This window comes from Canis lupus, chromosome 21 (genome assembly GCF_011100685.1).
Source record: "Canis lupus familiaris isolate Mischka breed German Shepherd chromosome 21, alternate assembly UU_Cfam_GSD_1.0, whole genome shotgun sequence".
Classification (NCBI taxonomy): Eukaryota; Metazoa; Chordata; class Mammalia; order Carnivora; family Canidae; genus Canis; species Canis lupus.
This window is the reverse complement of record NC_049242.1, coordinates 25,854,846-25,882,521: the sequence shown is the minus strand read 5'-3', so window position 1 is coordinate 25,882,521 and position 27,676 is coordinate 25,854,846. Positions and strand designations below refer to the sequence as shown.

Here is a 27,676-nt window from a genome sequence, read left to right as displayed (position 1 = left end):
TTAGATTTTTAAAAAAGTTCCGAGGAAGCTGACAAAAAAGAGGAAAGGAGAGGAGAGGAGAGGAGAGGAGGAAAGAAAAGAAAGAAGAAAGAAAAAAGAAAATATCAATAATAGGATTTGCATTGGGGATTTACCCCAAAGATACAGATGCAATGAAACTCCGGGACACCTGCACCCCGATGTTTATAGAAGCAATGGCCACGATAGCCAAACTGTGGAAGGAGCCTCGGTGTCCATCGAAAGATGAATGGATAAAGAAGATGTGGTTTATGTATACAATGGAATTTTACTCAGCCATTAGAAACGACAAATACCCACCATTTGCTTCAACGTGGATGGAACTGGAGGGTATTATGCTGAGTGAAGTAAGTCAATCGGAGAAGGTCAAACATTATATGGTCTCATTCATTTGGGGAATATAAATAATAGTGAAAGGGAATATAAGGGAAGGGAGAAGAAATGTGTGGGAAATATCAGAAAGGGAGACAGAACGTAAAGACTGCTAACTCTGGGAAACGAACTAGGGGTGGTAGAAGGGGAGGAGGGCGGGGGGTGGGAGTGAATGGGTGACGGGCACTGGGGGTTATTCTGTATGTTAGTAAATTGAACACCAATAAAAAATAAATTAAAAAAAATAAAATAAAATAAAAAATAAAAAAACAAAAAACAACTACAACAAAAAATAGGATTTGCAAATATAGCCTGTGGGCCAAATCCAGCCTGCTGCCTATTTTTGTAAATAAAGTTTTATTGGTTCATGCATATTTGTTTGTATGCTGTCTATAGCTGCATCTGCACTATAATGATCAAGCTGAGTAGTCACAACTCAGACCAACTGGCCCACAAAGCTTAAAAGTCACTCTACAGCTTTTTCCAGAAAAAGTTTGCTGACTACTGATCCAGAATGTTAAATATGAGCATCAATCTGGAGAGAACAAAGATATAAAACTTGAATGCAGGGGGTTGGGACTGGTACAACAGCAAAGATTGGCCTACAAAACTACACAGCAGAGATTCTGTGAAATCAAAAATAATGACTAAGCCCTACTGGGGGATCCTGAGAGCAAGTGACAAGGCACTCAAATAATCCCCTCCCTTCCACCTGACTCTGCCCCCTCAGCAAACACTCCTCTTTGCTTTTTGGTGAGAGCACCTGGACAGAAGACAGAGGCAGTAATGCTGTGTTTGAGTGGCAAGGACAGCCCACAAGATGAGTTTCCACATAACAGGCAGCAAATATAGAGCAAATTTGGTACTGTTGAAATTCTCCTCTGAAACATAAAGTGAACATAATTTCTCCAGCTCAGTGGGGAATCCAAGGAGGTGTAGGTCATGGCCTGCACATGGAACTGTCAGCTGAGGAGGAGAGGAAAGACATATGGGCAGACGAGAGTTCAAATAACCATATAAAAGGCCAAGATTTAGAGAACATTCAAAAGAGCAGCTGAGGGCAAGTTGCAATTATTGCCAAGGACAGGAAAGGCTGTGTGGAGGATCTAGCCACAGCAGTGGAGCATGACAGAAGGAGCAGGTGTAGAGAGGTAGAGAGGCAGGGGGAGGGCAACACCACACTTCACCTGGGCAGCAATGTTCTGATGCTCTTGACATTGCTCTCATGCTGCTGATCTGAGAAACCTCAATGGGATAGCAGTGACACCTCTGCTCTGGGCTACCACAGCTATGTTAGTCTGGTAGCCTAACTGACAGCTCTAAGGACTGAGCACACTGCTCACCTCATTGGACCTCCCTCCAGTCAATGTTCTGACCCTCAGGCAGTCTGCATGGTGGTCTGTCCTCCTGGCATCATTGCCAACCCTAAAGCAGTACTTCTCAGCTGCCTTGTGGGTGGAAACAGGGGTAACTCAGCCTCTCTGAGTGACACAGGATAATGGACAGGTGGGGGGGGGAGCACTGTGAACAAGCAAAAGCTCAAAAGTGAAATAAATATTCATTGCTGTTTGTAGCCAAAGCAACCTATCCTCTTCTAGACCTTACTTCTGAAGAACCACTCACCAGAAATAACAAAGACTGACTTGCCTAACTACCCTCCAACAGACATGTGACCAAACCCTGATATAGGTGCACACACCTCTTTTTATGAAGTCCAAACAACCCACATAAACACCCTCGGGAAGCACTGATGACCACACCATTTTATCAGCACAGACATAAAGGCACAGAGAAGTCCATTATCCATCCTGGGTCATAATGGTAAATTGAGGGGCCAGTTCCAGAGACAGGATTACATTTTGCATATAGAAGGGGTGGGGGGAACAGTATTCAGAGTAGTAGTGAGGGACTTCGGAGGCAGAGGAAACCAACCAGTGAGGCTGCTTTCTAGTTCTGGGAGAGGGATGGGACAGGGTAAGTCTGCAGGAAGTAGAAGAGGAACAAAGCCACATTCCATGCAGTTGCCTTAATTATTTTATGGAAACCTGCTCCATGATCCACTCAGCTGAGGCTCTATGGCCTGAGGCAATTTCAGGGGAACACCAAGTGATAGGTATCCCCCACTCTCTACTCTGGTCATGAAGTCAGGCCTCGATCTTATTCTCTAAGACTTTTGGAGGGACATAAATTACAGAGCCAAAGGGACTGTGAAGGGCATCTATTACAAGCCTTCTGGGTTATCCATGAGTTCCCAGAGGATAAGGAACTTGCAGGCTCTCTGAGTTACTGGTAGAGCTGGCACAGAGCAAGGCTGCCTGGAAACCGAAGGGAGGAGAGTGCTCAGAACAGCAGGGGAGTCGATGCTTACCTTCCAAAGAATGGATTCCCTGCTCCTTCGCAGTCTTATAAACACTGCTGAAATCATCCCCAAGGTTTGGGTCAGCACCAGCAGCAAGCAGGATCCGTACTACGCTAGAAGAAATCAGAAAGACAAAAGTGTCAAAAGTTGGGAGGGCCTAGGAAGTAGAAACTCAGATTCTGGAGCATGTTTGGGGATTGGAAATGCTTCTGCTCATGTGAGTTGTATAGGGGAAAGAACATAAGCTCTGTCAGTGTAGAAGACAAGGAAAGCTCTGAAACTCACTAGTTGAGAGGCTCTGGTCAAGTTATTTAACACCTCTCTAAGGCTAAGTTTCCACATACAAAATACAAAGTATTTATTCAACAATTATTTATCAAATGCTTACTGTGTTGTAGTCACTGTTCTAGGTGCTAGGATCTGCGTCCTCATGGAGCTTACAGTCTTCTGGCAAGGACAGCAATTCAGCATAAATTATAGCAAATTATAGTGGTAAAGGTCATGATGAAATAAGTACCATATACAGTGAGAAACCAAGGGAGGGGTTCAAGAAAGGCCTCCCACATGACGTGGTATTTAAGGAATTTAAGACTTGAAGGCTACATTGCCAGACCTGGAATGGTGAGGTGGGAGGACTCAATGAGTTCACAAATCCTAGAGGCTTTACCTGAAGAAAGCAGAGTTGGAACAGAGACTGTAAGGGGAAAAACTGTGGGAGAGGAGCTAGGCCACTGAAAGGCTTAAAGAGGAAGTGACTTGACAACATATGCTTTTCCTCCCCACTTCAAAATATACAGACCTAGAGAAATGTGTATCATATTGAAATATTAAATTAAACAATGAAAATCTTCCTTTACATCTCTCTCCTTAATCTAAATTCCAAGAGTACTATGTGAAAATGGATCAGAGGGCGTAGGACTAGAGGCAGGAGCCACTACAGATTTGTTGTGAGGTTAAATTAGGTAAATTTGTAAAGCACCGAACATAGTGTGCTTGACCCAGGAAGTGCTCCATATATACGTTCACTTCTCTTTTATTATGGCATGCTTTCCCTTTTTCCTTAAAAAAAAAAAAAAAGCTCTGTTCACTATTAACAAATTCAGAAACTATAAATAATTAAAAAGAAGAAAATATTTTTAGGATATATGTCATCCTTCCAGTTTTTTCAATGTATGTATATTTTTATTTACCAAAATAAGATCATACATAAATTCTCTCTAAACACACACACACACACACACATTTCCACTTTTTTTTTTTTAAAGCTTTTATTTATTTGAAAGAGAGAGCTAATGCATACGACCACAAGCATGCGAGTGGGGAGAGGAGCAAAGGGTGAGGGAGAAGGAAAGTGAGAGAATCTCAAGCAGACTCCAAACTGAGAGTGATGTGGGGCTGGATCTCATGACCCTGAGGATTATGACCTGAGCCAAAACCAAGAGTCAGATGCTTAACCGACTGAGCTACTCAGGAGCCCCAAAATTTCCATGTTTTTTTTTTTTAAGATTTTATCCATTTATTCATAGAGATAGAGATAGATAGATAGAGAGAGAGAGAGAGAGATTGGGGGGCAGAGACACAGGCAGAGGGAGAAGCAGGCTCCATGCAGGGAGCCTGATGTGGGACTCGATTCCAGGTCTCCAGGATCACGCCCTGGGCTGAAGGCAGTGCTAAACCGCTGAGCCACCCAGGCTGCCCTAATTTCCACGTTTTAAATATTTGTCTACCACATCATTTTTAATGGCTATACAGTATTCTACCACTGTATGCTTTATTTAACCAATATCCTATTGTAAAACATTAGATTATTTTAAATAGTTCAATAACACATGTCTGATTATTTCCTTTGGCTAAATTTCTAGGAGATGAAGTTCTAGGTCAAAAGTATAAGCCTTTTTTTTTTTTTTTTTGAGATTTTTATTTATTTTTATTTTGAGACAGAGAGACAAGTAGTGGGGAGGAGCAGAAGTAGAGGGAGAAGCAGACTCCCAGCTGAGCAGGAAGCCAGATGAGGGGCTTGATCCCAAGATCATGACCTGAGCTGACGGCAGACACTAAACCGACTAAGCCATCCAGGTGTCCCAAAGTGTAAGCTTTTTAAAATGTTTTATTTTTCAAGATTTTATTTATTCACAAGAGACACACAGAGAGAGGCAGAGACACAGGCAGAGACACAGGCAGAGGGAGAAGCAGGCTCCATGCAGGGAGCCCGATGTGGGACTTGATCCCGGGACTCCAAGATCACGTCCTGGGCCAAAGGCAGGTGCTAAACCGCTGCGCCACCCAGGGATACCCTAAAAGTTTTAATAAATATTATCAAACTGAATTCCAGAAAGATTGTACCTTTTTTTTGTTTTGTTTTTTACTAGCAAAGAAAGAAGGATGAGAGTAATTGTTATCTCTTTCTTTCACCAAAATAGGGTGTTTATTATTTTTTTTAATCATATGTCAGTCTGGTAAACAGAAATGGAATCACACTGCCGTTTTTGACTTGCGTTTCTTGGAATGCTAATAAGGCTGAACTTAAAAATATATATGTTTAGTAGTCAGTAGGGTTTCTTTTTTCATAAATGATAGTTGACTATCTTTATTTTCATAAATAATGTTTTGACCATTTTTCTCTTATTATGTTAATATTTTGCTTACTGGCCTTCAGAAGTGTTAATGCTTTTGAAGGCGTAATGGTAAGCATTTCAAAAATTACTCTATCGTAACTATTAAAAAGTCAAACTATAGTTTTAAAATGTTTTTCTCTTCTTTGTTAGTTTTTCAAAATCTAAAATCAGCAGTGTTGATGGTTTTCCCTGTACCAACTGGCTGGAATTTCATTATCTTCCAATAGGCATAGAACCTGGCTCAATTATTTGCTGAATGGAGGATGAATTTTACATGTACACAGACACACAGTCCTCACTGGTAAGTCAAAGAACCAGAATCCATCTCCCACGTAGCTGAGGTTCTCCTACAACTGATCTAACAGGGTCAGGTTGAGTCTCAGGTGTCTATTCACCTTACCTAAAAAGATCTTAAGAAATACCCTTCACAGGTAATCTATCCAGGATATGGTTATAATCCTAAAGAGAAATTAGAAGGATTTCTAAGCAGCTAAAATCCATATCTAAAAAAAATAATAAAATAAAATAAAATAAAATCCATATCTAAAACTCAGATATTGAATTCACAGCAGAGTCTGTCAGGTTCTCACCTGGAGATGTATGTGCTCTTAGTTTACACATGATTGGGATAAGACTGGCATCAGTCTTCCTGTTTCCTGGTAGACTAAAAGCCAAGGGGGTACAAAAAGGTTATTATAGATAGGCAAACCAACTGAAAGTAGTGAGAAAAAATATCTGCAAGAGAGGTAATATGGTATAGAGGTTAAGAACACTGGCTTTAAAATCTGGGACAATCTGAGCATCAACATGAATAATGACAGTAATGGATTATAACCTACTGAGTGAAAAAGATTCTATAATTCCATATTGAAAATAAGTAAGTAAATGGCATGAAAGGAAAGCTCTTCCTTACTGTAGAATGACAACTAATAAATGTAGAAGGAACAATGAAATTAGAACATCATTTTGCAATCTCATAATTATCGCGGATAATAACATTTGGCTCATATGGCTGTGTTAATGCATGAAAAGTGCTTAGAACGCCATCTGACACATAATAAGTGCTCAACAAATGCTGGTTATTATTATTACTATGTTCCTGACCCTATGGTTAGTCTGTGGGGAAGTCAAGAGAAATGAGAATCAAGACACTGAAACTGAGAAAACAGCATGATATCTTATAACAGGCACAGAGAGATCTGGATTCAAATCAAAACTCTATCATTTACTGTCTGTGATCCTGGACAAATTACTATACATCTGACACCTATTCCCTTACCAGAATAATGGAGATAATAATGCCCCCCTCACAGGTTTTAAGTATGTAAAACTCAGTAGTGCATGGCACGTAGAAGGAGCTCCACAAATATGAGCTCTCTTCTCTTTGTCCGTATAATGTTCATGAATATGAATCTGGACTGAAGTAGGCACCAGATATATACCTGACTGCCCCTCTCCCCAGAACTCACACTGGCACAGCTCTGTTAAGGCAGCACAGCTATATTCTGCACAAGGTGGCTTGTTTTAAAATCCAAATGAGAAAGGTTTGTAGATCTAAACTCAAAGGGACATAATTTGGTTAATCCTCAACTGCTGTATCCAATCACTATTCAATCACAACCCCTCCCGTGGCAGGCTGTCCCTCCAGGCAGCTACTGTCACTAACTGTGCTACCTGGGCCTCTCCAGGTTCATGAGTATTGATTCCATCTGTCCAATTTGCAGGCTGCAAGACGTGTCCAAGCAACCAAGTATGCTGCCCTTGGCCCTGGAGGGCAGACAGTGGTCTGGTAGGATGGAGAGAAGACAGTGACGAGGCTCGGCCCTCGGACTGCTAACCCAATCAAAGGGAATGGGCAATTCACTTCACAAACTTGGGAGGCCAAAGAGGGTAAGCAACCAAGCTAGTGACTCATTCTGTAACCTCAGACAAGATTTCCTTCACTTTTAATAAAACTCAAAGGCAGCAGCCCCACTGAGGGGGTATAGCTAGGACTAAAGGAACTATGGCTGCTTAGTGGCCAAGAGTGGCACCAAACACCTTGCCAGATGGCTAGGAGGCTTTCTGTCCAACAGCCATTATTTACAATGCATCTAATCCAGACCTTCATGGGGATCAGGCCCTTCTTGGAGAAGCCAGCCCAGATCAGGCTAGAGGGCTTACATGACTATGCTTAGCTTTGGTGATCAAAGCTAGCTTCGATGACCAAAAGAACTTCCTGGACCTGTGGGCTACAGCATGGCAAAAATAGGGTAGGAGACTAGTCAGGTTAGACAAAGCTAAAGCAAAGCTGGTAAGAACAGGCTTAGCAGTTGGCCATGTCCAACAAGTATTAAGAAGTTCAGAGTCAATTGGGACACTTAGGTGGCTCAGTGGTTGAGTGTTTGCCTTTGGCTCAGGGCATGATCCTGGAGTCCCAGGATCGAGTCCCATATTGGGCTTCCCGCATGGAGCCTGCTTCTCCCTCTGCCTGTGTCTCTGCCTCTCTCTGTCTCTAATGAATAAATAAATAAAATCTTAAAAAAAAAAAAAGTTTAGAGTCAAAACAGAACCGAGGGCCAGAGGCTAGGTAAAGCACAGATATGAGACAGAGTCAAAAGCCAGGTCAAATGTTAAGGACTAGAGGCTAAAGAAGAACACTAGGTCACAAACCAAGTAGGTATGCAGAAACCAAGGAATATACAGGTATCAGAGATCAAGGAAAGGAAAAAGCAGAAACCAGGAGCAGCAGTGAGACTTTGGAAATGAAGTAATTTCTGTCTCTTTGATGCTTTTTACTGAAGCAGAAATAAATCCCCAGGTTCAGAACTGTATTTGGAAGAAGGTGACTTACATAGGGAGATGGTAAGTTGGATCGCCCATCTGGCTAACAAGGGGAGTACAAGGTCAGGTGTAAAAAGAGAATCTGATGGCACAAAGGGAAATAGACACTGCTATTTGAGGTGATCTACCAAAAGATAAATGCAGCCTCCCCTTGTTCTGATGCTGGCATGCTGGTTGTCACCATTTTGTAGGTTTGGGGTTAGGTATTACTGCCTTAAATTTGGGTAGCTGGTACCAAACAGGCTATAGTGTATGGGCTAGGCCTTCATGGTCTTAACAGCTAGATTACAGGGGGCAGAGTATATCATTCCATGCACTTATGTTTTCTACCACAAGGAACATTTCTCCTCAGAGGATCTACGCTGACTATTCCACAGATTCTCCCTGGGCAAAGACTTAAGAGTATCAGCAATTCTCTGAGCCAGCTCAGGATTTGGTCTCTGGTGGCCTGTGGAAAGAAAACCAGTGCCACTATTAGCCTCAAAGACTAGAGATAATCTCCAGACTCTATTTCCCTAATTTGGAGATTCACAGGATGTGTACAGCCCAGGAGGATTGGGGGGTCTGTCTTTTAACGATTTGGCTCTAGCAGCAGTATGTGCCTTCCTGAGCGTGCATCAGAATCTGTTCTGTTCTTCTCTCCACCCACGTGAGCTGACTCACCAAAAAGACTGGGCCTTGTGAATACTATAGGTGAAGGTTGTACGGGTGAGCTCCCATCCTAGGCTGAGAACCAGTTCTCAGTTCTGCCTTGTTTCTACTGCGTGCTAGTATAAATACCTATTTTCTCATGGGTACAGAGTGTGGCTAAATAGGAGGAAGACAGTCGTCTAATAAGAGCTAACATTTGTGTATACTTCCTCCATGCCACATGTTTTCAACACTTCATATTTATTAACACATTTGATCTTTACAACAACCCTATGAGGCAGGTTATGATTAAGAAAACTGAGGCACTGAGGAGTTAAGTAGCTTGCCTAAGGTTATCACTAGCTGTAAGGAGTTCAAACCAGGGCAGTGTGGCTACAAAGTCCATGTCCTTAGCCCTCTGCTATACTGCCCCTCACTTACTTATACTGACTCCCAGACAGCTAACAAACCTTGGGAGCACTTTGCCTCAAGTCAGGTTTTAGCAGCAAAGCTGGGATCAGAAAGCTCAACAGAAAAATGGGACAAGGATATGCAGTCAATTCACAGATGAAGAAACAAACAAAAAAGATTTAAGTAAATGAAGAGATCTTCAAGCTCCTCTGTTATTAGAGAAATGTGAATTAAAACAATGAGATATCCCTTTAAATTCAACATATTGACAAAAGTTAGAAAGCTGAAAAATGCCAAATGTTGGAGCGAGCATGGGGTTCTGGGACCATTCATGCACTGTGAGGACAGTCTGTGCAGCCATTCTAGAAGCCAATCTTGTAATATACTTTATCAAATTAAAGTACCTTACCCTATGACCCAGCACTTCTGAATATATACATCCCAGAGCAATTCTTACAGAGATCCATAAAGTGCAACATGGAAGATGTTCATCCCAGCATTCTGTGACAGTGGGAAGTTGCAGGCAATCAAGCGTCTGCCACTGGAGAACAGGTAAGTTAAATGTGGAAGGGACACGCTATGAAATATGATACAGCAGTTAGAAGCAACAGGCTGGATAGACATGCAATAACACTGACATGATTTTTTAAAAGGGCTGATTGATTCCCTAGCCCCTTCTATTAATCATTAACTGAACTTGACCATGTGTTCTAAAAGTTCATTCCTTCAGGAAGACTTTCAATTGCAGAACTTCTAATTCTTATGACAATCTAGTGGGTCTTATGGACTGAAGGATTAAGGACCCAAGTGAAAACAATGAAGTTTCTGAAGTACACCAAAGGCCATCAAATATGCCATTCCTTCTGCTGGGAGTGTCCTCCTCTACTTCAATTGGTTAGTGCTCATCACGTTCAGGGCTCTTCAGTGACAAGGTCACCAACTCACCTTAGTCTTCTCTGACCCCCAGCCTGGGTCCATGCCCTTCCTATTTACCTACCCAGAATGTAGTACTCACCCGCATGGGTAGGTGACCCTTATCATAGTGTACCATGATCACCTATTTACTTTTATTTGCCTTTCCTGCTAAACCATGAGGCAAGGGCCATCTCTTGACTTTCATTCCCAGCTCCTGGGTCTAAGTGGTCAGTAGATGCTTTCTGAATGAGTGCATAAATAAATGAAGGATGAATAAATAAAATTATTTTATTTGGTGGGAAGTGGAGGACAATGGTAGATGCAACAGTCTCAGGCCTGCCCAGACAACTCCCACTTGAGGGTGCAAACTAGGCTGCAGGAGATTCAGCTGTGGAAAACTTTTACCTTCAAACTCTCCTGAGCACTAGGCCTTTCCTGCCTTCCACCAGGCAGTTCCCAGACAAAGCTGAGGAAATGAATAGGAGGGTGGTCCTGAAATGGCAGCTCCTGGGACTCATGGAACTCCCTTTGGAGCCACGGCCCCCTTGGGGTGCATTTTAATTTGCTGATCAGGCTGTAATTAGATTAGAGGTGGGAGCACACGTAGGAAGGTTGGCTCACACTGACCTTGATGAGCTCCTGCTTTCAGGACAGTGGGGTGTCACAATGCACAGGAGGCCAGTTACATCGATCGACGTTAAGGCTTTCTGCTCTTAGTGGCCGGAGGGGCTTGGGGTTGTCACATTGTTTAGGAAAAAGCGAGGAAACCTGTGGTGTGGGCCGAGGCCTATGCTGGGCCAGGCGCATGTCAAAGACGGCTGGCGAGCAGCTGGAGTTGGTGAAGCAAGAAGGGCAGTGATCCCAGCTCCAGGTCGTCCCCACACAATGTTGAGCTTCAGGAGAAGCTCCTCCAACTCCTCCTCCCCTCTACCCCCCACATCCAAAGCCTAGGGTCACTGTGATGAGTGTCACGGGTCCCAAGGAGAAGACAAAGAGTTGACCTATTCTCAACCCAGCGCACACCTCGATGAAGGGAGGAAGCAAAGAGGTCACAGTTCAGGAGGTTTGCTGGAAAGTCAAATGAGCTGTGGCTCATTCAGTCTACTGGCTGGTCTCTGGGCTGGTCAGGAAAGCAGGGTGGCCTGACCAAAGGCACCGGCATGTATTAAATCTAAAGGTTCTGTGGCATGGGGGCATGAACCAGGAATGGAGAGGGTGGAGAGGGCAGTTTTTTTTTTTTTAAAGCCAGCTTCCTTAGGAAATAAAGGACTGTCAGGAGGCAAAGTAGAAATGTGCCACAGTTTTCTCAAAAGAGGATAATAATCATTTGTTTACTTCCCTCAAAAGGTAGATATACTAATCACAATATAGTAGCCACAGTGTGCGAAGCACTGTACATTCACTATTTCAAATCCATATACCACTTGCAATGAGGTACTAGTCCCATTTTATAAATGAATAAACTGAGGCTCAGCAAGGTAACATGAGTTGCCCAAGCATACACATTAATTAAGCACTGGAACCAAGATTCAAATCCAGGTCTGTGTGGAGCCAAACCTGGGACATATATCCCTAAACCACACTGGTCCTTACTTATCCAACCATCATCTATTAGTCTGCCTTACTATCCCATAATTCCTGAACCTCTACTATGTACCAGGGATAGTGACATTCTCAGATGGTAAAGTAAGTTAGATCATAAAGCTAGCTGGGTTAAGACGGAGTCTCATTCAGATGGACAAGGGTCAAAATCAATGGTGGACCTAGACAATGTGAGATCATTTGGGGCAAGGCTCAAGGACGACATGGCACATTAAGGAGAGGGCCAATGGAAACAAGGTCACCCATCACAGGGTTTCCCAGGTGATCTCGATTTCACATCCTCAGCTTAGTTCTAAATATAATCCATATCTTTCGTGTCTTTCAATCTGTGCTCAATAAGACATGGTTGCTGAACCTATAAGCCAATGTGGTCAAGTCCTGGTTGTTAGGGATTTCACTACAGTATGGGCCTCGACTAGGTTCTCTCTAGGCAAATGATCTATCAAAGCATGCTGGGGCTGCTATATTTCCTAAACTCTGGATGAAAATAACAAGAAAACAAAAAATACTAATAACACCAGCAGATACCTATCAAGTACTTAATTATGCACTAGGCATCATACTGAACAATTTTATGTGCATTTTAATATTCATAACCACCCTATGCTGAGGTAGGTGCTGTTATTCACATTTTGCAAATGAGGAAACAGAGCTAGTAAGAGGTAAAGGAAGGTTTTAAACTCAGGCAGTCTCCTTCCAGAGCCCTTGTTCCTCACCACTAAGTCACACACAATTAGAATATGTACTTCCCAAAGCAGAGGCTGTGCCTGACCAGGTATCTGTTCCTCACTCATAAGACCCAGTAAATATTTGTTAAATCAGTTTACTTCTGGGGCCTTAAACTGCACGTGCTGATGCACACACTGAGTTTGTAGTCAGCTCTTGGGCTTTATTTGCTACTATTGCTAAGTTACGTCTTCCTCACTCTTGATTTTACAGTTGGCTTTTGTTTTTAATTATATACTTAAACTCATTCCTATTAATGTTTATCACCACAGATTTAACCATTGTCCTAGCCCACTGGGTTCTTTTTTCAATATCTCTGATTCTTTTACCCAACATATTCCCTCTCTCTTTAAACTTCATTTAATCTGCCAGTTGGGTTGGCATTTATCCATGATCTCAATGGAATCAGTGATGTAATGACTGAATAGGACAGGGCCCCGTGGCTCACCACTAGAGTTTGCTTTCCAGTCTCTAATCATATATACACAACATATGAAACAGGTCATTCACCATTTGAACTATTCTCCACAACATACTTTAGTCATGTGGGTATAATGAGATACAGACAAATACCCTACTGAAACCCAGATAACCTACTATGTTGCCGTATATTACCGTATACTCCTGATCCACTAGCCTGCAGCTCTATTTAAATTAGCAGCTCACTTCTTTCCACCACCTTGGAGCCTATGAGGCCTGCTGGGAAAAGGACTCCTGAAACAACAAATACGTCTGAAAGGCTGTGGTCTAAGGCCATTTTTGCTGACTATAAGTGAGGTCTCCGGAACCAGAGGGAGCGCACAGCTCTTCTTAAGATTGAAAGGGTTTATGCTTGAGATGAAACTGAATTCTATTTAGGTAAGGGATGTGCTTAGGTGGACAAAGCAAAGAACAACACAGTGACTCCTGGTGGCACACTGAACCAAACCTGAGCAATCTAGGGAAAAGTAACTCGTGTTCATGGAACTAGTGGCATGGTTCATGTCAAATTCTGAAGCAATCTTCCTGCTAAAGCCTTTGGCCACAGAATTCATGTGATGCTGTACCCCTTAAACTTACTGAGAAATAAATAAAGGTGTAGATTTGTTCTCTTATAAAAATAAATAAAAAATAAGCAAGCAAGAAGCTTATGGCACAATGTGGATCTGATGTCTTTAAAAGAGGTGTGGGAGTGAACCATATCACAGTCCCTAGAAGTGGAACATCCTTCCCCAGGCAGCTGAATTGGATGAACACTGGATGCTCTCCTGGTCCCAAATGATACTCTCCATGAGAACCCTGAACACAGAACCCCAGGACTCGATATAGTGCTGGAGAAGGGGAGTTACCCTGAGATTGTTATGTTAGGCAAATGAGCTGGCATTGCTTTCCAGGGAGCACTGTCTTGGGTTTCCTGAGGTCAAGGCATGCATCTGCCAAACTAGAATCGGTGCATGCTGGAATTGGAATATCATTACTATGAAACAGGATTATCTTGAGCAACGATTCCAAATGGGATTAGAAATGACTGTTACTCAGACATAATCGGCCACAGCAGCAGTGGGAGAAACAGCAAACCCGGCACACTTTTCTGGGGGCATGATGCTGGCATTCTGGGCACCTGGCCAGCATCCTCACCCACCCTTCCTTGCTGGGAAATACTGCACACTGTCCAGCATCAGGCAGGTGGCCACCCGGGACAAGAGCCAGTCCCACATAAAAATGCCCTGCTCTGGGGTCTCATGTTCTAAGCCCAGCTTCTTAGATGAAAAGGAATGGAAAAAGAAACTCCAAAGGCTTTCTGCTTCTGAGCTACCTAAAGGTGCTGGTATGAGACAAGTAATAACCCACATTCAAAATAGGCTTGCCTGCAGACTATTAACTAATTTTCTCCTGGAGTGACCCACAATCAGCAGTAATAATAACAACTAAGGCATTACCACCACTAACTAAAGTAGTCAACCCTTATTGAGTGCTTACTATATGGCAGGCATTGTTCTAAACACTACAATATTTACATAGTTAAACCTCAAAACAGCCTTCTGGGGTGGATCTGCTTATTATTCCCATTTTATGGTTAAAGAAACAATCACAGAGAAGTGAAAGAATCTGCCAAAGTAAATAACTGGTAAGAGGGAGAACTTGGGAGTTGAACCCAGGTAATCGTGGCTCTAGAGCTACAGAGGTACTGACACTAGACTATCACAGACTGAGAGGATCGTGGCCCCTGTTGGCTAGGCCTTTCCTTCGCATTCTCTGGTCCTGAGACTCTGCCAGCACCTCCAACTAGATCTGGCACATTCCTACTTTCTCACCTTTGTGAACTTATGCTCACACCAGTCCTTTGGTAGTAATGATATTCCAGAAGTGCTGTCCCTCTATTCTCCACCTCTACCCATCAAATTCCTGTCCATCTTTCAAGGCCCACCTTGTGCAAAAGGCCTCCTTTCATGATCTCACCTCTACATGGCATGATCTCTGCCTGGCACTTTAGCTGATGTTCTCTAGGACACTGACCATATTCTGCTTCATTGCACAATTAAAAAAAAAAAAAAGTGAGATTTGCTTATCCCTTTACTGATTGTCAGTTTTTTTAGGATTTCTTTTTTTTTCTTCTTAGTAATCTCTATACCCAACGTGGGGCTCAAACTTACAACCAAAGATCAAGAGTTGCATGCTCTCCCAACTGAGCCAGCCAGGCACCCCCTGTCAGCTTTCTGAAACAAGGAGAGTGGTTTGTCTGGTTTTAGACTTCTCATAATCATGCAGCATATCTTGACCCCAGTGGGTCATCAAGAAACCCTGACTAAGCTGACTTGACTCTGGTCCTGGCACCTCTTAGTCCATCCCATCCATGGCCCTGCTCCCACCCCTTCCCTCCATAGGCAGTATATCTAGTAGGAAGAATGAAAATTTCTGATTCAAAGAGAATTGGCTTCAAATCCTGGCTCCCTCTTTCACTTGTTAAGACAACCATGGGCATCTCTGAGCTTCATTTCCTCATCTGCAAAATAGGGATAATGATCTTTCCCTGTTGAAATTGCAGTGAGGATTAGCGCCAACACAGGAAGTGCCTGACGTGGGCCTGGCACACAGAAGGCACTCAATCACAACCATAGCCATGATCACCACTACATCAGAAGACCAGCCAGCACAAAGCCCAGCCTTCTTGGGCCAAAGGAAGCACCCCTCTGTAACAAGCAGCCAGGCCAAGAACAAGCTAGGGACCCTGGGAAGAGGCTGTAGGCCTCTAAAGCAGGACAGAATCTCTACGTCGTCAGGACTCCTAAGGACCTGCACTGAAGCACAGGTGCAGAGGTGCTCTACCTTCTCTGCCTCTGGCCAGCCAGCAAAGAATGAAGCCTCCTAGGAAAGCTCCCCCTGGTCCAGCTGCAAGAACAGCATCACTGTATAAGAACACCTATGCAGCTGCTGACCCCACCAAGAAAGGTCTGCACAACCTCTTCAGCAGGACAGAAATCTGGTTTGGGCTGCTCGTTTATTAAAGACAGGGTTTAATGCCCACCACCCACCCCCTTAGTAAGGTGCAGGAAAAATAAGCAAATGCTAAAAATAAATGACTGCTATGAGAGGAAATTAAATGGTCTTCAGCCAAGGATGGCGGCATTTTAAAATTAACAAAGCCCAGGTACCACATCCAGGAAGGCCTTGGCAAATGCGTGTTAGCCACTCATTAGATCAGCTCCTCAGGGACCACAGCCAAGCAGGGAAGGCAGTGCCGGGAAGCAGTCCTTCCGATGCTGATGAAATGTACTCTGGGAGAAAAGGCAGAGGAGGGAGGGAGACTCTTGTGGGGAATTTCAAACAGTTTTGCTGGAGCTCTGCCTCACAGCCTCACCTTCTCTGAGGTAGGGGCTTTCAAAGCAACCAGCAAGCCCAAGTGGATTCAAATCTGAATCTTCCCCCACCACCCTATTCTTTCAGGCTCTTTGGTTTCTGAAGTACTACAGTGGCCACACTATTTAAGAGGTCTCTCTGCATGGTGGTCTAGGGACAAGGAGTCTGAGGATGATGTGGGATGAGAGGCAACCTCCCAGTCCTGTACCCTGCACTTTTTCCTTATTATTAAGAATAACAGGATATGCTGTGAATTTATATAAGCTCATTGTACATCACTTGTAAGTGAATTTATCATTATTCATTAGTAATTATATTTCATGACATTACAAATCATGAGAATTCACAAACCTTTATTCTCTACTAACAATTAGAGTATAGAGTACTCTAATGTGAAATACCATCAACAATAGGAAATCTAAACATTCCAGGTTACCATGAACTATATGAATTCATTTTTACACTTCAAACGTGAATTCTTAGTTTGCCACTGGTCGCAATTAATAATGAAAATTAGACAGGGATGATGGCTTTTTAAACAGTTTTTTTTTAAAAACAGTTTTTTTTTTTAAGTCAACTTACTGAAGTATCATTTACTCATAGTAAAATGCATCCTTTTAAGATATAGAATTTGATGAGTTTTCATTGTATAATCACCACCACAATCAAGATTTAGACTATCTCCATCATCCCAAAAGTTCCTTTGGGCCCTTCCTTCTACTCCTAAACCCTAGCAGTCACTAACCTGGCTTCTGTCCCCACAGCATTGCCTTTCCCAGACTGTCATATAAATGGAGTTATACCATAGGTAGTTTTTTGTGTCTGGCTTAGGTTAGCATGAGGCTTTTAAGATTTGTCCCTGCTGGGGCATCTAGGTGGCTCAGTCAGTTAAAGCATCTGACTCTTAATTTTGGCTCAGGTCAAGATCTCAGGGTTGTGGGATCAAACCCTGCATAGGGCTCTGCACTGAGCATGGAGCTTGCTTAAGATTCTCTCTCTCTCCCCCAGTCATGTGCATGCAACTTTCTCTTTCTAAAAAAATAATAATCGTAATAGTAATTTGTCCTGGTTGTTGCATGTGTAAATAGTTTTTTTTTTTTTTTTAATTGCTGAGTAGTGGTCCACTGTAAGGACGTACCATAATTTGTCCATTTACCAGTTGATGGACATTTGGGTGATTTCCAATGTTTGGCAATTATGAACAAAGCTACTACAAATACCTGCATAGAGGTCTTTTTGAAGATGTATGTTGTTATGTCTCATGGACAAAGTTGGTACTGCTGGGTTGTGGGTAAATATATGTTACCTATATGTTTTACCTATATTCTCATATATAGAGAAACTACCAAAGTGTTTTCCAAAGTGGCCATTGCACAATACGTTCCCATCAGCAATGATGGCAATTGTTCTGCATCCTTGTCAGCACTTGGTATTGTCAGGTTTTCTAAATTTTAGCCATTCTAAATGACTAATGTTAAGTATCTTTTCATGTGCTTATTTGCCATCCACCTCTTCTCTGGTCAATGTCTGCTCAAATCTTTCCCCCATTTTTAAAAAATTTGGTTGTCTTTTTATTGCTGATTTATAAGAGTTCTTTATATCTTCTGGATAATATTCTTTTATCAGATGTGTGTGTTGACAGCTTCTTTTCTGAAGAATTAAAAATTATAAGGATCTAAATCATACCATTTTTCTGCCAAACCACCATCCCTTGCATATACACACTGATGGAGGAAACAGGACACAAATACCTCAGTGCCACTGGATGGAGAGTCAAGCAGTACTTGATACCTGCTAAAACTCATGACACTATTTTTACCTCCACTGTAAGAGCCCAACCAACATTAGACTCTAAGGAAAGCTACATCTGGAGAAATGGCTGTCCTATAAACAGCTTTTGGCCCCCCAGGCTCTGCACCTCCCAAAAGCCCTGTTCTGGTCCACCAGCCTCCTGGAATGGTCAACAGTCGTCACACTCCATTGCTGGCCATTGTCCACTGGGAAAGGTAGGAGGCTCCCAATCCATCCTTCAGTGAAAGAGCAAACAGTGGGGCCTGTGGCTGCTTGGACATCAAAGTTGAGCAAACAGGCCTGGCAGGCCCTGCCTCTCCGCCTACACATCCTGCAAATGCCATATGAAGGAGCTTCCCTGAGGGGGTCATGACTTTCAGCTTGTCATAGCACACATCAAAGTTTGCACCACACACGAACTGGGTACATGGGTTCGAATCAAGTCGCCTAAGAGCGGATACTCAGCCATTGTGTCCAGTTTTAATCCTGTGTTTTCCCAAGTAATTAAGCCTTCTTGCTTATGAACTTGTGACTAAGTAAAGCATCACTGAGAGGTTGTAACATCAAAGTGCCTTCCACCGTCTGTCCATTTTGGTAAAATTGGATTTCTTTCCCTTCTTTAAGAAAAACTAATTGAATTTAGCTGCAGGCTGGGTATATTTGCACGAGCTGGTGAAGGCTATGCTAAGTCACAGTGATCATCCTGAGACCCTATGGCTTAGCCTTTAGCTAGGCTGGGTCAAAGTGCAACACAGAATGAGGCACCCAGACTCAAGCTAAACAAGTGCCTGCAGCATGAGGCTTATAGAGGCCTCACTATGGAAAAGGGGTCAGCTCCCAGTGACTGTTCCTCAAGTCACTACTACACCCAAGCTGTTACTAGGGCTGGCAAAAGGATCATCCTAGTAGAATGTTGGTAAATCGTTGGCAGAACGGCTACTGAAGACAATGGCCATCACATTACTTGAGTCCTTGATGTCAGAAGTCCAAGTAAGCTTCTTAAGGTAAAGGCTGTGATGCTTATTATCTGAGTCAGCCCATAGCGTAGCACATTAGCACTAGATGTTTAGTTTAAAAAAATGTTTGCTGAAAAAAAAATGTTTGCTGGACATGTAAAATGATAACATAAAGGGTATCAGAACAAAGTTCTTCTTTCTTGAAGAACCAAGCTGTCTCTTTTTTTTTGTCTTGCTCATCAGTAAACTTCAATCTAAATTAATACTTAATTCCACTAATTACCTGATTTAGAGTATAGCATGGTCCCATTTACGTAAAATTACACACACACTGATCAATCCCTAGATAGAGGGAATTCAGTTGACTGCTACTTTCTTCTCTATATTATTTTTACAAAAACAATAAACCTATTTTCAGAAAAGAAAATCTCTGGTTCAATCCTGATACAATTATCTTTCCTTTTACCAATATGATTTCTGATCTTGATCCAGTTTTAACTCTCCTGTGTACATTTATATTTGTATTTTAATTTGAGTCACTGCAAACCCTTTTTGGAAATAAAAAGAGAGAATAAATTATAAATTAAGTTCCCATACATACTTTAAAAATTTTGTTCTATGGTACTGTATTTTTTATTAAAAATTAAATAAAATAGTACTGTCTTTACTATTCAAAATTAAGCTTAAAAATACATATATAAATAATAGTTCACAAGATGTTAATCTCCTTAAGGACAGAGACTATTATGATATATCCCTCAGGACACAGGCATGAAGCAGGCACTCACCAAAGGCAGTTGCAGGTGAAATGACTAGATACTCTCAGAACCTCTCTCTTGAGTTTGTCTAAAGGAGATAAAGATTCTCTGCTTTCAGCCTTGAATCAAGGGGTGCTACTCCTCTACCCCCCTTTCATCCAAGTCTATTTGAAAGGTGGTGGTATTTCAGGCCTGGCCAATATGATTCCAGAAGGGCTTGGTGACTGATAAACTGAGGATCAGTACACTTCCTTACTGGCAGACTGTGGTGGTATAGACATGATCATCTTTCAAGACCACTCCCAAGGCACCTTGCCACTGAGGCCTACTCACCCTGACCAAGATACTTCTGGCATTCTTTCTATTTTTTTAAGATTTTGTTTATTTATTCATGAGAGACACAGAGAGAGAGACAGAGACACAAGCAGAGGGAGAAGCAGGCTCCATGCAGGAAGTCTGACACAGGACTCGATCCCAGCACCCCAGGATCACTCCTTGAGCTGAAGGCAGACGCTCAACCACTGAGCCACCCAGGCATCCCATAGCATTTTTTTTTTTATCAGGTTCTGTTTTTCCTTTTTCCATAGCACTTCTTACCTTCTAATATGGTATGTAGTTTACTTATGTATTTATTGTTTACTGTCTGTCCCTGCCTCTCTCTACACACAGACCACCACTAGTATAGAAATGAGCTCTATGAAAGAAGGGATCTTTGTTGAGAACAGGGCCTGGCAAACAGTATGTGCCAAAAAAAATTATGATATGAATAAATTTAAAAAGTATACTACCTTCAATTAAAATTTGTCCCTAGGCATTGCAAGAAAGAAGACACAATATTGGTGTTTAAAACACAAATAATTAGTCCTAGGAACCAAAACAAGTAAATACAACCTAACACTCTCACTTTTCTCAACATGGATCACTGATTTGCTAATCGCGCTGGAAAAAGACAAAGCAATCAGTTAAGCCAACAATTCATTGGAATTAGAGGAAAGTGTCCCCGAGGCACATCTACCAGCTATCTGCGCACTGAGCGACCACTATCTTAAGTATAGTGTTATTTCCTAGTCTGTCTCAATGCTGAAAGTACTACATATAGAAAGGATGGACACCCCCTTCCCTTTCCTCCACCACCTGCTTGCTGTCTCTTGTGGATGAAGATACCCATAAGCTAGGAAAGAAAACTGGTGCCTAGGGTGGAGGTAGTGGTGGTGGGTAGAGTTAACAATGGTAGAATAAACACACATTTGTGTGTAGAGATGTCACATGGGCAACAGAGAGTAACAACTAATCATCAGTAACAGGTATCACCTACACTATCTCACTGGGTTCTCACAAAAATATAGCAAGAATATACTCTGCTGCCAGATTCAGTCCCTTCATACCCTCTGCTTTGATAATATTCTCTCCACATGGCTCTGACATCACTGGTTACACTATACTCTGTCTCTCTATCTGCCTTTCTTTTCCACATTGGACCTTCAGCTCCCAAGGTCTGATTTTCCAGGGATTAGCAGAGTCTGGCTCAGAGTAGATATTTACCAAATGTGGCAAATTGAACTCCAATTAAAAAAAAATTAAATTAAAATTAAAAAAAGATATTTACCAAATGTTCATAAATGTAATTGATTTCAGGTGAAGAAAAAGGATACTCACAGAATTTTGAAATTCAACTAAGGGTCAGAACCAGGACTGGATTCCAGACCAGTCAACTGCAAAGCCTATTTACAAGTTATTTTTTAAATGCTTGTAGCTAAAGAGGCAAATAAGGAAATGGAGCTCTGAGAACAAGTTCAGGACAGAGGAACACAGAAAAGAGATCTCAAACACAGCTAAGCCTCTCAGCCAGTCCAAGGCAGTACCTCCTCTATATTAGAAAATCCCTGTTTTGTTGGTTTCCATCACATTTATGACCCTTCCAAAGGAGGCCAGTAGTGGCAGACAAAAGCTTTAATGATCTGCTTGAAGGAAAAATTAAAACTGGTACCTCAAACTATCAATTTTGGCTGCTACTAACATGCCCAGTCTGTTTTCTTTGAAAGCATTTCTTTTTGCTCTTAATCAATTCTTTAGCATAACTACAGTTAGACTGGGATGAAGAGGTAGCATCCAGGATCTGGCAAAGGGGGGCAGCAGTGAGGTAAAGTAAAACACAAATTTTGCAGGCAGCCAGACCAAATTCTTTTTTTTTTTTTTTTTAAGATTTTATTTATTTATTCATGACAGACACACACACACAGAGAGAGAGAGAGAGGCAGAGACACAGGCAGAGGGAGAAGCTGGCTCCATGCAGGGAGCCCGACATGGGACTCGATCCCAGGACCCCAGGATCACACCCGGGGCTGAAGGCGGTGCTAAAACGCTGGGCCACCAGGGCTGCCTGCCAGACCAAATTCTAACCCCTATCTGCGTGACCTCAGACAAATCACTTTATCTTTCTGAGCTTCAGTTTTCTCAGCTGCAAAATGAGAACTTTGAAAATTGTGGCAGTTGTGAGAATTGGAGATAAACTTTCTACGCATAGGGGGACTATTTTAATCTTTACAAAATAGCTTCCCCCTGAGGGAATGGGGGAGTGGACAGGAAAAGAGCAGAGCCTCCAATGGGAGGGAGGGAGTACCTTCCCCTTCCCTAGTTTCCATCAGAACCTCCAAAGAAACTGCCCAGTGGAGCCCTCATTGGGGACAGTGACTAGATTCTTCCACATGGACAGATAACGAAAACATGAAGGGAACTCACACATGTACCTTCAATCACTTAACACAGGCTTGCAAACATTTCATGGCTTCAATAATGCAAATGACTTCACCTAATGTCACAAAGCAAATGAAAGATGGAGCTAGGATCCAAAGGTTTATCTTCCCTTTCCACATCTCCTATACTTTCCATTGCACCAGATGTAGACCTGACCTTCTACTCAGTCCATCACCTTGCCTCTTGGGGGAAGAAAGCAAGGAGAAAGAAAAGTGAGGGGGAGAGGGTTCTAGAACGTGGTCTGCAAGGATCTGGCTAAGGTACCCGTGTGTGGAAGAAGATCTCTCACCTGTCGTTTCGGCTGATGGCTGCCACCATAAGTGCTGTCCAGCCAAGTCTGTGCCTTGCATTAACATCTGCACCTTCTGACAAGAGCCTAGAAAGAAACAGAGGAATATTTTCAGTATATGGCTTATCACAGAAGTAAGAGTGGAAAAAAAGACGCAGTCAACAAACAGGGAGGCTGGATGAATCTGAAAATGGTCAGAGGACTTTGAGAACTAAGTACTCATCCTAGCTGCTCTGGCCTCTCTCCTTCCACCCCAGGCCTCTCCTATCTCTCTCACTCTTCTCTTGAATGAGTCCAACCCCTGCTGTTATCTTCCCAGCCTTCTGAGGAAAGAATGTGCCTTCTCTACCTTAATACCCTGACACTCCCACTCCCTTGGTCCAGAATGCTCTTTCTGTGATTCTTTGCCTACACTAATCCTACTTGCACGTTATGTGGTACAATCCTGGTTTGAGGATTCCCTCCTGAGAAGGCTTCCTTGGCTGCTCCAGTCCAAAGATCTCTTTTCTGTCGTTAGAATTTCCCTATGTTTAGCACTGAATGCCCAATGACATAGCTTCCCTAGGTAGTTAACAGTTTATAAAAGGATCACACTCCTCAAGTTTCTCTATATGGTGGCTGTTTGGAAACTGAGAATCTTTTTTTTTTTTTTTTTAGATTTTATTTATTTATTCATGAGAGACACAAAGAGAGGCAGAGACATAGGCAGAGGGAGAGGTAGGCTCCCATTGTGGAGCCTGATGTGGGACTCTATCCTGGTAACCCAGGATCATGCCCTGAGCTGAAGGCAGATGCTCAATCACTGAGCCACCCAGGTGTCCCAGAAACTGAAAATCCTGAACCCAAGGAGAGATGGAAAGAATGTTAGACATGCTAGATGAGGGGCACCTGGGTGGCTCAGTTAAGCATCTGCCTTCCGCTCAGGTCATGATCCCAGGGTCCTGGGATCAAACCCCATGTCAGGCTCCCCACTCATCGGGGAGCCTGCTTCTCCCTCTTCCCCTGTTTCCTTCTCCCTCTGATTGTTCACACTCTCTCTCCTCGTCAAATAAATAAATAAAATATTTCAAAAAGCAAAGCAAAACAAAGCTAGATTAGGTTTCTAGGAAAGCCCACAAAAGCCTATTTGACTCTCTATGCCAGTGCCTAGCACAGAGTAGGAGCTCCAGTTGTTGAATAAACTAACAAACACAGGGCTTTTAAAAAAAAATCAACTAAATCCTGCATTCTGGGTCCTGGGAACAGGGGACCCTACAGGGTGGGGGTGGGCAGAAAGAAAGGGAGTAAATAGAATCAATTCTTACTGAGCACCTATTATAAGCAGGAACTGCCTTCAGAAATTGACACACATGCTCTTATTTTATTCTTCACACAAGCTTAAAGCATTGATATTAATTAACCTCTTCTCATGGATGAGATGACAGGTTCAGTGAGGTGAAATGACTTGCTGAAGGTCACAAAGCTAGCTAAGGGGCAATCAGTGACTGAAGAAGTTCAGGTTGATAATGGCTCTATAGCCAGAATCCTTCTCACCTCACCACCTTTCCTCCAGACTGAACCTGGCTCCACGGAATATGGAAGACAAGAAACTCAACGGACTTTAGCAAATCATTGTATGTGCTTGGTCCTGTTCTAGATTCTGGGGTGAGAGTGGGAAGACACAGAGTCTGTCTAGGGAGTAAATGATTTAGTTGTGGAGGGAGGACTAAGGATAGTAGGGAATCAAAGCCTGGAGTGTGTGGTTTTCCATCAGAAGTGCTGCAGGAAGCCAGGGGAGGGGGAGACCAAAAAGTCAAAAGCAATTTACCAATGCAGAATCTGCTTATGAGGAATGGGTGGAGGGTGTCTGGGGAGGCTAGGAGGCACCAAATGAAAGGACACCGGCAGAGTCTGGAGGCTTGGAGTTGAGTCCTAGTACCACTCTTGTGCCACAATCTGCACTAATTGCTCATCTGGACCACGCCAAATAAAAGCTCTGCACTGAAGAAAGCAGGTGATGAGGGCCTGGGAAGAGGAGCCACAACATGTCTGCATTCATTTGGCCTGTGCTGATGCAAGGAAGGAGTCAGGTACTGTCAAACCCCAGGGGGAGACAGGCCAGCAGGCACATAAGGATGCATTGGAGGAGCATTGTGAATGGAGGCACGCAGGCTGCAGGTGCACACCCAGGGAACCTAACCCTGGTTCAGTCTCAGTGACCTGGAAGGCCTCCCTGAAGAGGTGATGCCAGAAAGTTAGCCAGACAAATGGGATCAAGGGAGGGGAAGGAGTATGTCAGTCAGAAGTAAAGCCTCTCACCCAGAGAAGGCAGCATGACTGGACCCAAAACGTGAGGTAAGACTGTCAAGAGAGGAGGTTAGGAAACCCTCATCTCTAACCTCTAATTTTTCTTCTGGTGAAACTCCTGGGCCTCTTTACCACACACACAGTTAAGCTTCTTTTTGCAGAAATAATTTTCTATGGCCAAGAATATTAAAGAGACTAAGAACTCTATGAGACAAAAATCTCTTTTTGCACAAAACCTCCTTCCTCATTTAAAAAACCTTCTCTGGTTTAGCAGGTGCCATGGAAAGTGGATGTGTCTAAGAGTCTGGAGCCTGGAGTTTTGATACTAACTGTGATTCTGATCAGATGGCCTCATTTCTCTGGTCCTCAGTCCAGAAAGCTAGAAAATCAGGACCAACTAAAGCAAAACAAAGAGGTTTCTGAAGGAAAAGACATGAAGTGTGCCTTGAAGAACAGGAACAGTTTAGAAGCATAGGAGAAAGAGCACAGCAGTCAAATAAAAGGAAGCAGGGAAGCAATGGGAAGGTACATTCAGAGACCATCAAGTAGATCCATCCAGGTGACAGTTGACAGCAGAGAAATAGGCAGCTGCCAAGGTATGCAGAGCCTACAAAAAGATCACTAAAGCCAAGCTAGAAGGCCAAGGCAGTGCGTATCAACCTTTTTTGAGCCACAGGCTTTACTCTCTCCAGAAAAGTGCATAGGAACACACATACTCAAAAAGAACTTTTAAATTACACACAATGTCCAGGAGTTCAAAGGTCTTCATGAAATCAATAACAGATCTTAGGTTAAAAACCCAATCTAAAAGGCTGACAAATGCCTGGCATGCATGCTACTGTCCTGCACTCCTGTGGAGCCTTTGAAAAAGCCTCAGAACTCTCAACGCTCATTCCAATCAGCCATCATCAATCAACTAAAACTGGCAACAGAGAAGAAACCTGTTTGGCATTCCTTAGCCTCTCACCACAGGCAGAGGGGTTGTCACTGAAGGTTTTTTGGGGAAAGAAATTATAAAATTAACCTGATAGCTTAAGCAAGCCGAATCTGAAAGAGGAGAGAGGAGAAAGTGGGGACAAGAAGACAGTTTGGGAGCTGCTGTAACACAGACCAAGGGAGACAAACCAGAACAGGAAAATGAGAAAAGAGGTCAGGGCCAGGAGACATTCAAGGCAGTTGGAATCCCTCCTGTCTCCAGTGGGTTAGTAACCCATGTTGCCCTGCCTGGGCCCTGAGAATTCTGGAAGCAGCTCTGCTCTGGAGGCAGGGCCAAAGAAAGAAAAAGGATAGAGGTGCCTTCTCCTCATGTCTCTTGAGGGCTGAGTATAGTGTAATGAAAAAGATGAATAAAGGACTCTGGAATAAATTAGACCTGGATTCAAATTCTAGTATAGCTAGATAATCCTGGGCAAATCAATTTTCTGAGTCTGTTTTGTCACCTTTAAATTGGGACACTAACTTCTAATTTGCTGGGATCCCAGCCAAGTACCTAGCATACAGCAGGTGTTCAATACAGGGTGGCTTCTGCCTGCCACCTTACCCTACACTTCCACCCCTTTAATGGACAAAGTGTTCTAGTCTGAAGCTGGCAGTAGCAGGTTGGCCAATACCCAGGGATTCTAAGACAGGGTCAGATAGGATGACCTGGGTAATTCATCCAGCCTGGCTCCAGGCACTCTCCTATTCATCTATTCAACAAATGTGTACACATCTACTCTGTGCCCAGCTGCATGCTGGCTCCTGAGAAGAATACAAGACAGAGGTTCTTGCTTTCCAGAACCTAAGCTAAGCAGTGTTCTCTTTCTCTTGTGTGTGTGTGTGTGTGTGAGAGAGAGAGAGAGAGAGAGAGAGAGAGGGAGAGAGAGATACACACATGCATATACATGTATTTGTTTCTTTTTTTTTCACAAATAATTGCATTTCAAGATAAACGCAGACTGCTAAGTATACAGTAATTCCATTTTTAGAAATTGCTCTATAATTCTCCAGGGCACATTCACCAGATTTTCCCCTCTTTATTCTCTCAGAGATACCCACTCAGGCCTCCATTTCCCAGCCACCAAAGGCAATGTTCAAAGAACATCCTCTTACATGTGCCCTTCTGGCCTGATGTATTTCTCTGGGGCACGTACTTGCAGTGGGATCCCTGGGTTTTAGGGTTTATATTACTTGGTTTGACTATATTGTGCTAGGGTCCTCTCCAGGACATCTGCTCCATCTACCCTCCTGCCAGCAGGACAGGGGTGTTCCTGTGTACTGCTCTCCCAGCCAACACCTGGCAATTACCAGCTTCCTACTGACTGCAAGTCCAATAGGTCTAAAGGGATCTCACATTATTGTCTTAGCTTACGTCTCTGATAAGCAACAATTTTGGGCTAATTGTAAGAAAATGCCCATTAGCATTTAGAGGTTTTCCTTTTTCCTACAGTGCATGATTTTAAGAGGACTGCTGGGAAAGAGGGCTTTTCTAAACTTGCTATCCTATTCATGACCAGAGCCAAAAGAGCAGAGAGCAGGCAGGCAGCCTGGGCTTT

General features: G+C 42.9%; 1 protein-coding gene and 1 pseudogene across 4 annotated transcripts in view; one reads left to right on the top strand and one right to left on the bottom strand.

Moving 5' to 3' along the window:
• The window catches only part of CLPB (caseinolytic mitochondrial matrix peptidase chaperone subunit B), a 144,656-nt gene that overhangs the window by 90,869 nt on the left and 26,111 nt on the right, over nt 1-27,676 (bottom strand). For all 4 annotated transcript variants that reach the window (XM_038568761.1, XM_038568759.1, XM_038568757.1 and 1 more), the window contains exons 3-4: nt 22,857-22,943; nt 2,759-2,862 (exon numbers count right to left, since the gene is read on the bottom strand). In XM_038568761.1, coding sequence (XP_038424689.1) covers nt 2,759-2,862; nt 22,857-22,943 — 191 coding nt within the window. The remainder of the gene's footprint in view (nt 1-2,758; nt 2,863-22,856; nt 22,944-27,676) is intronic.
• Nucleotides 9,713-13,544, top strand: LOC106560158 (annotated as a pseudogene).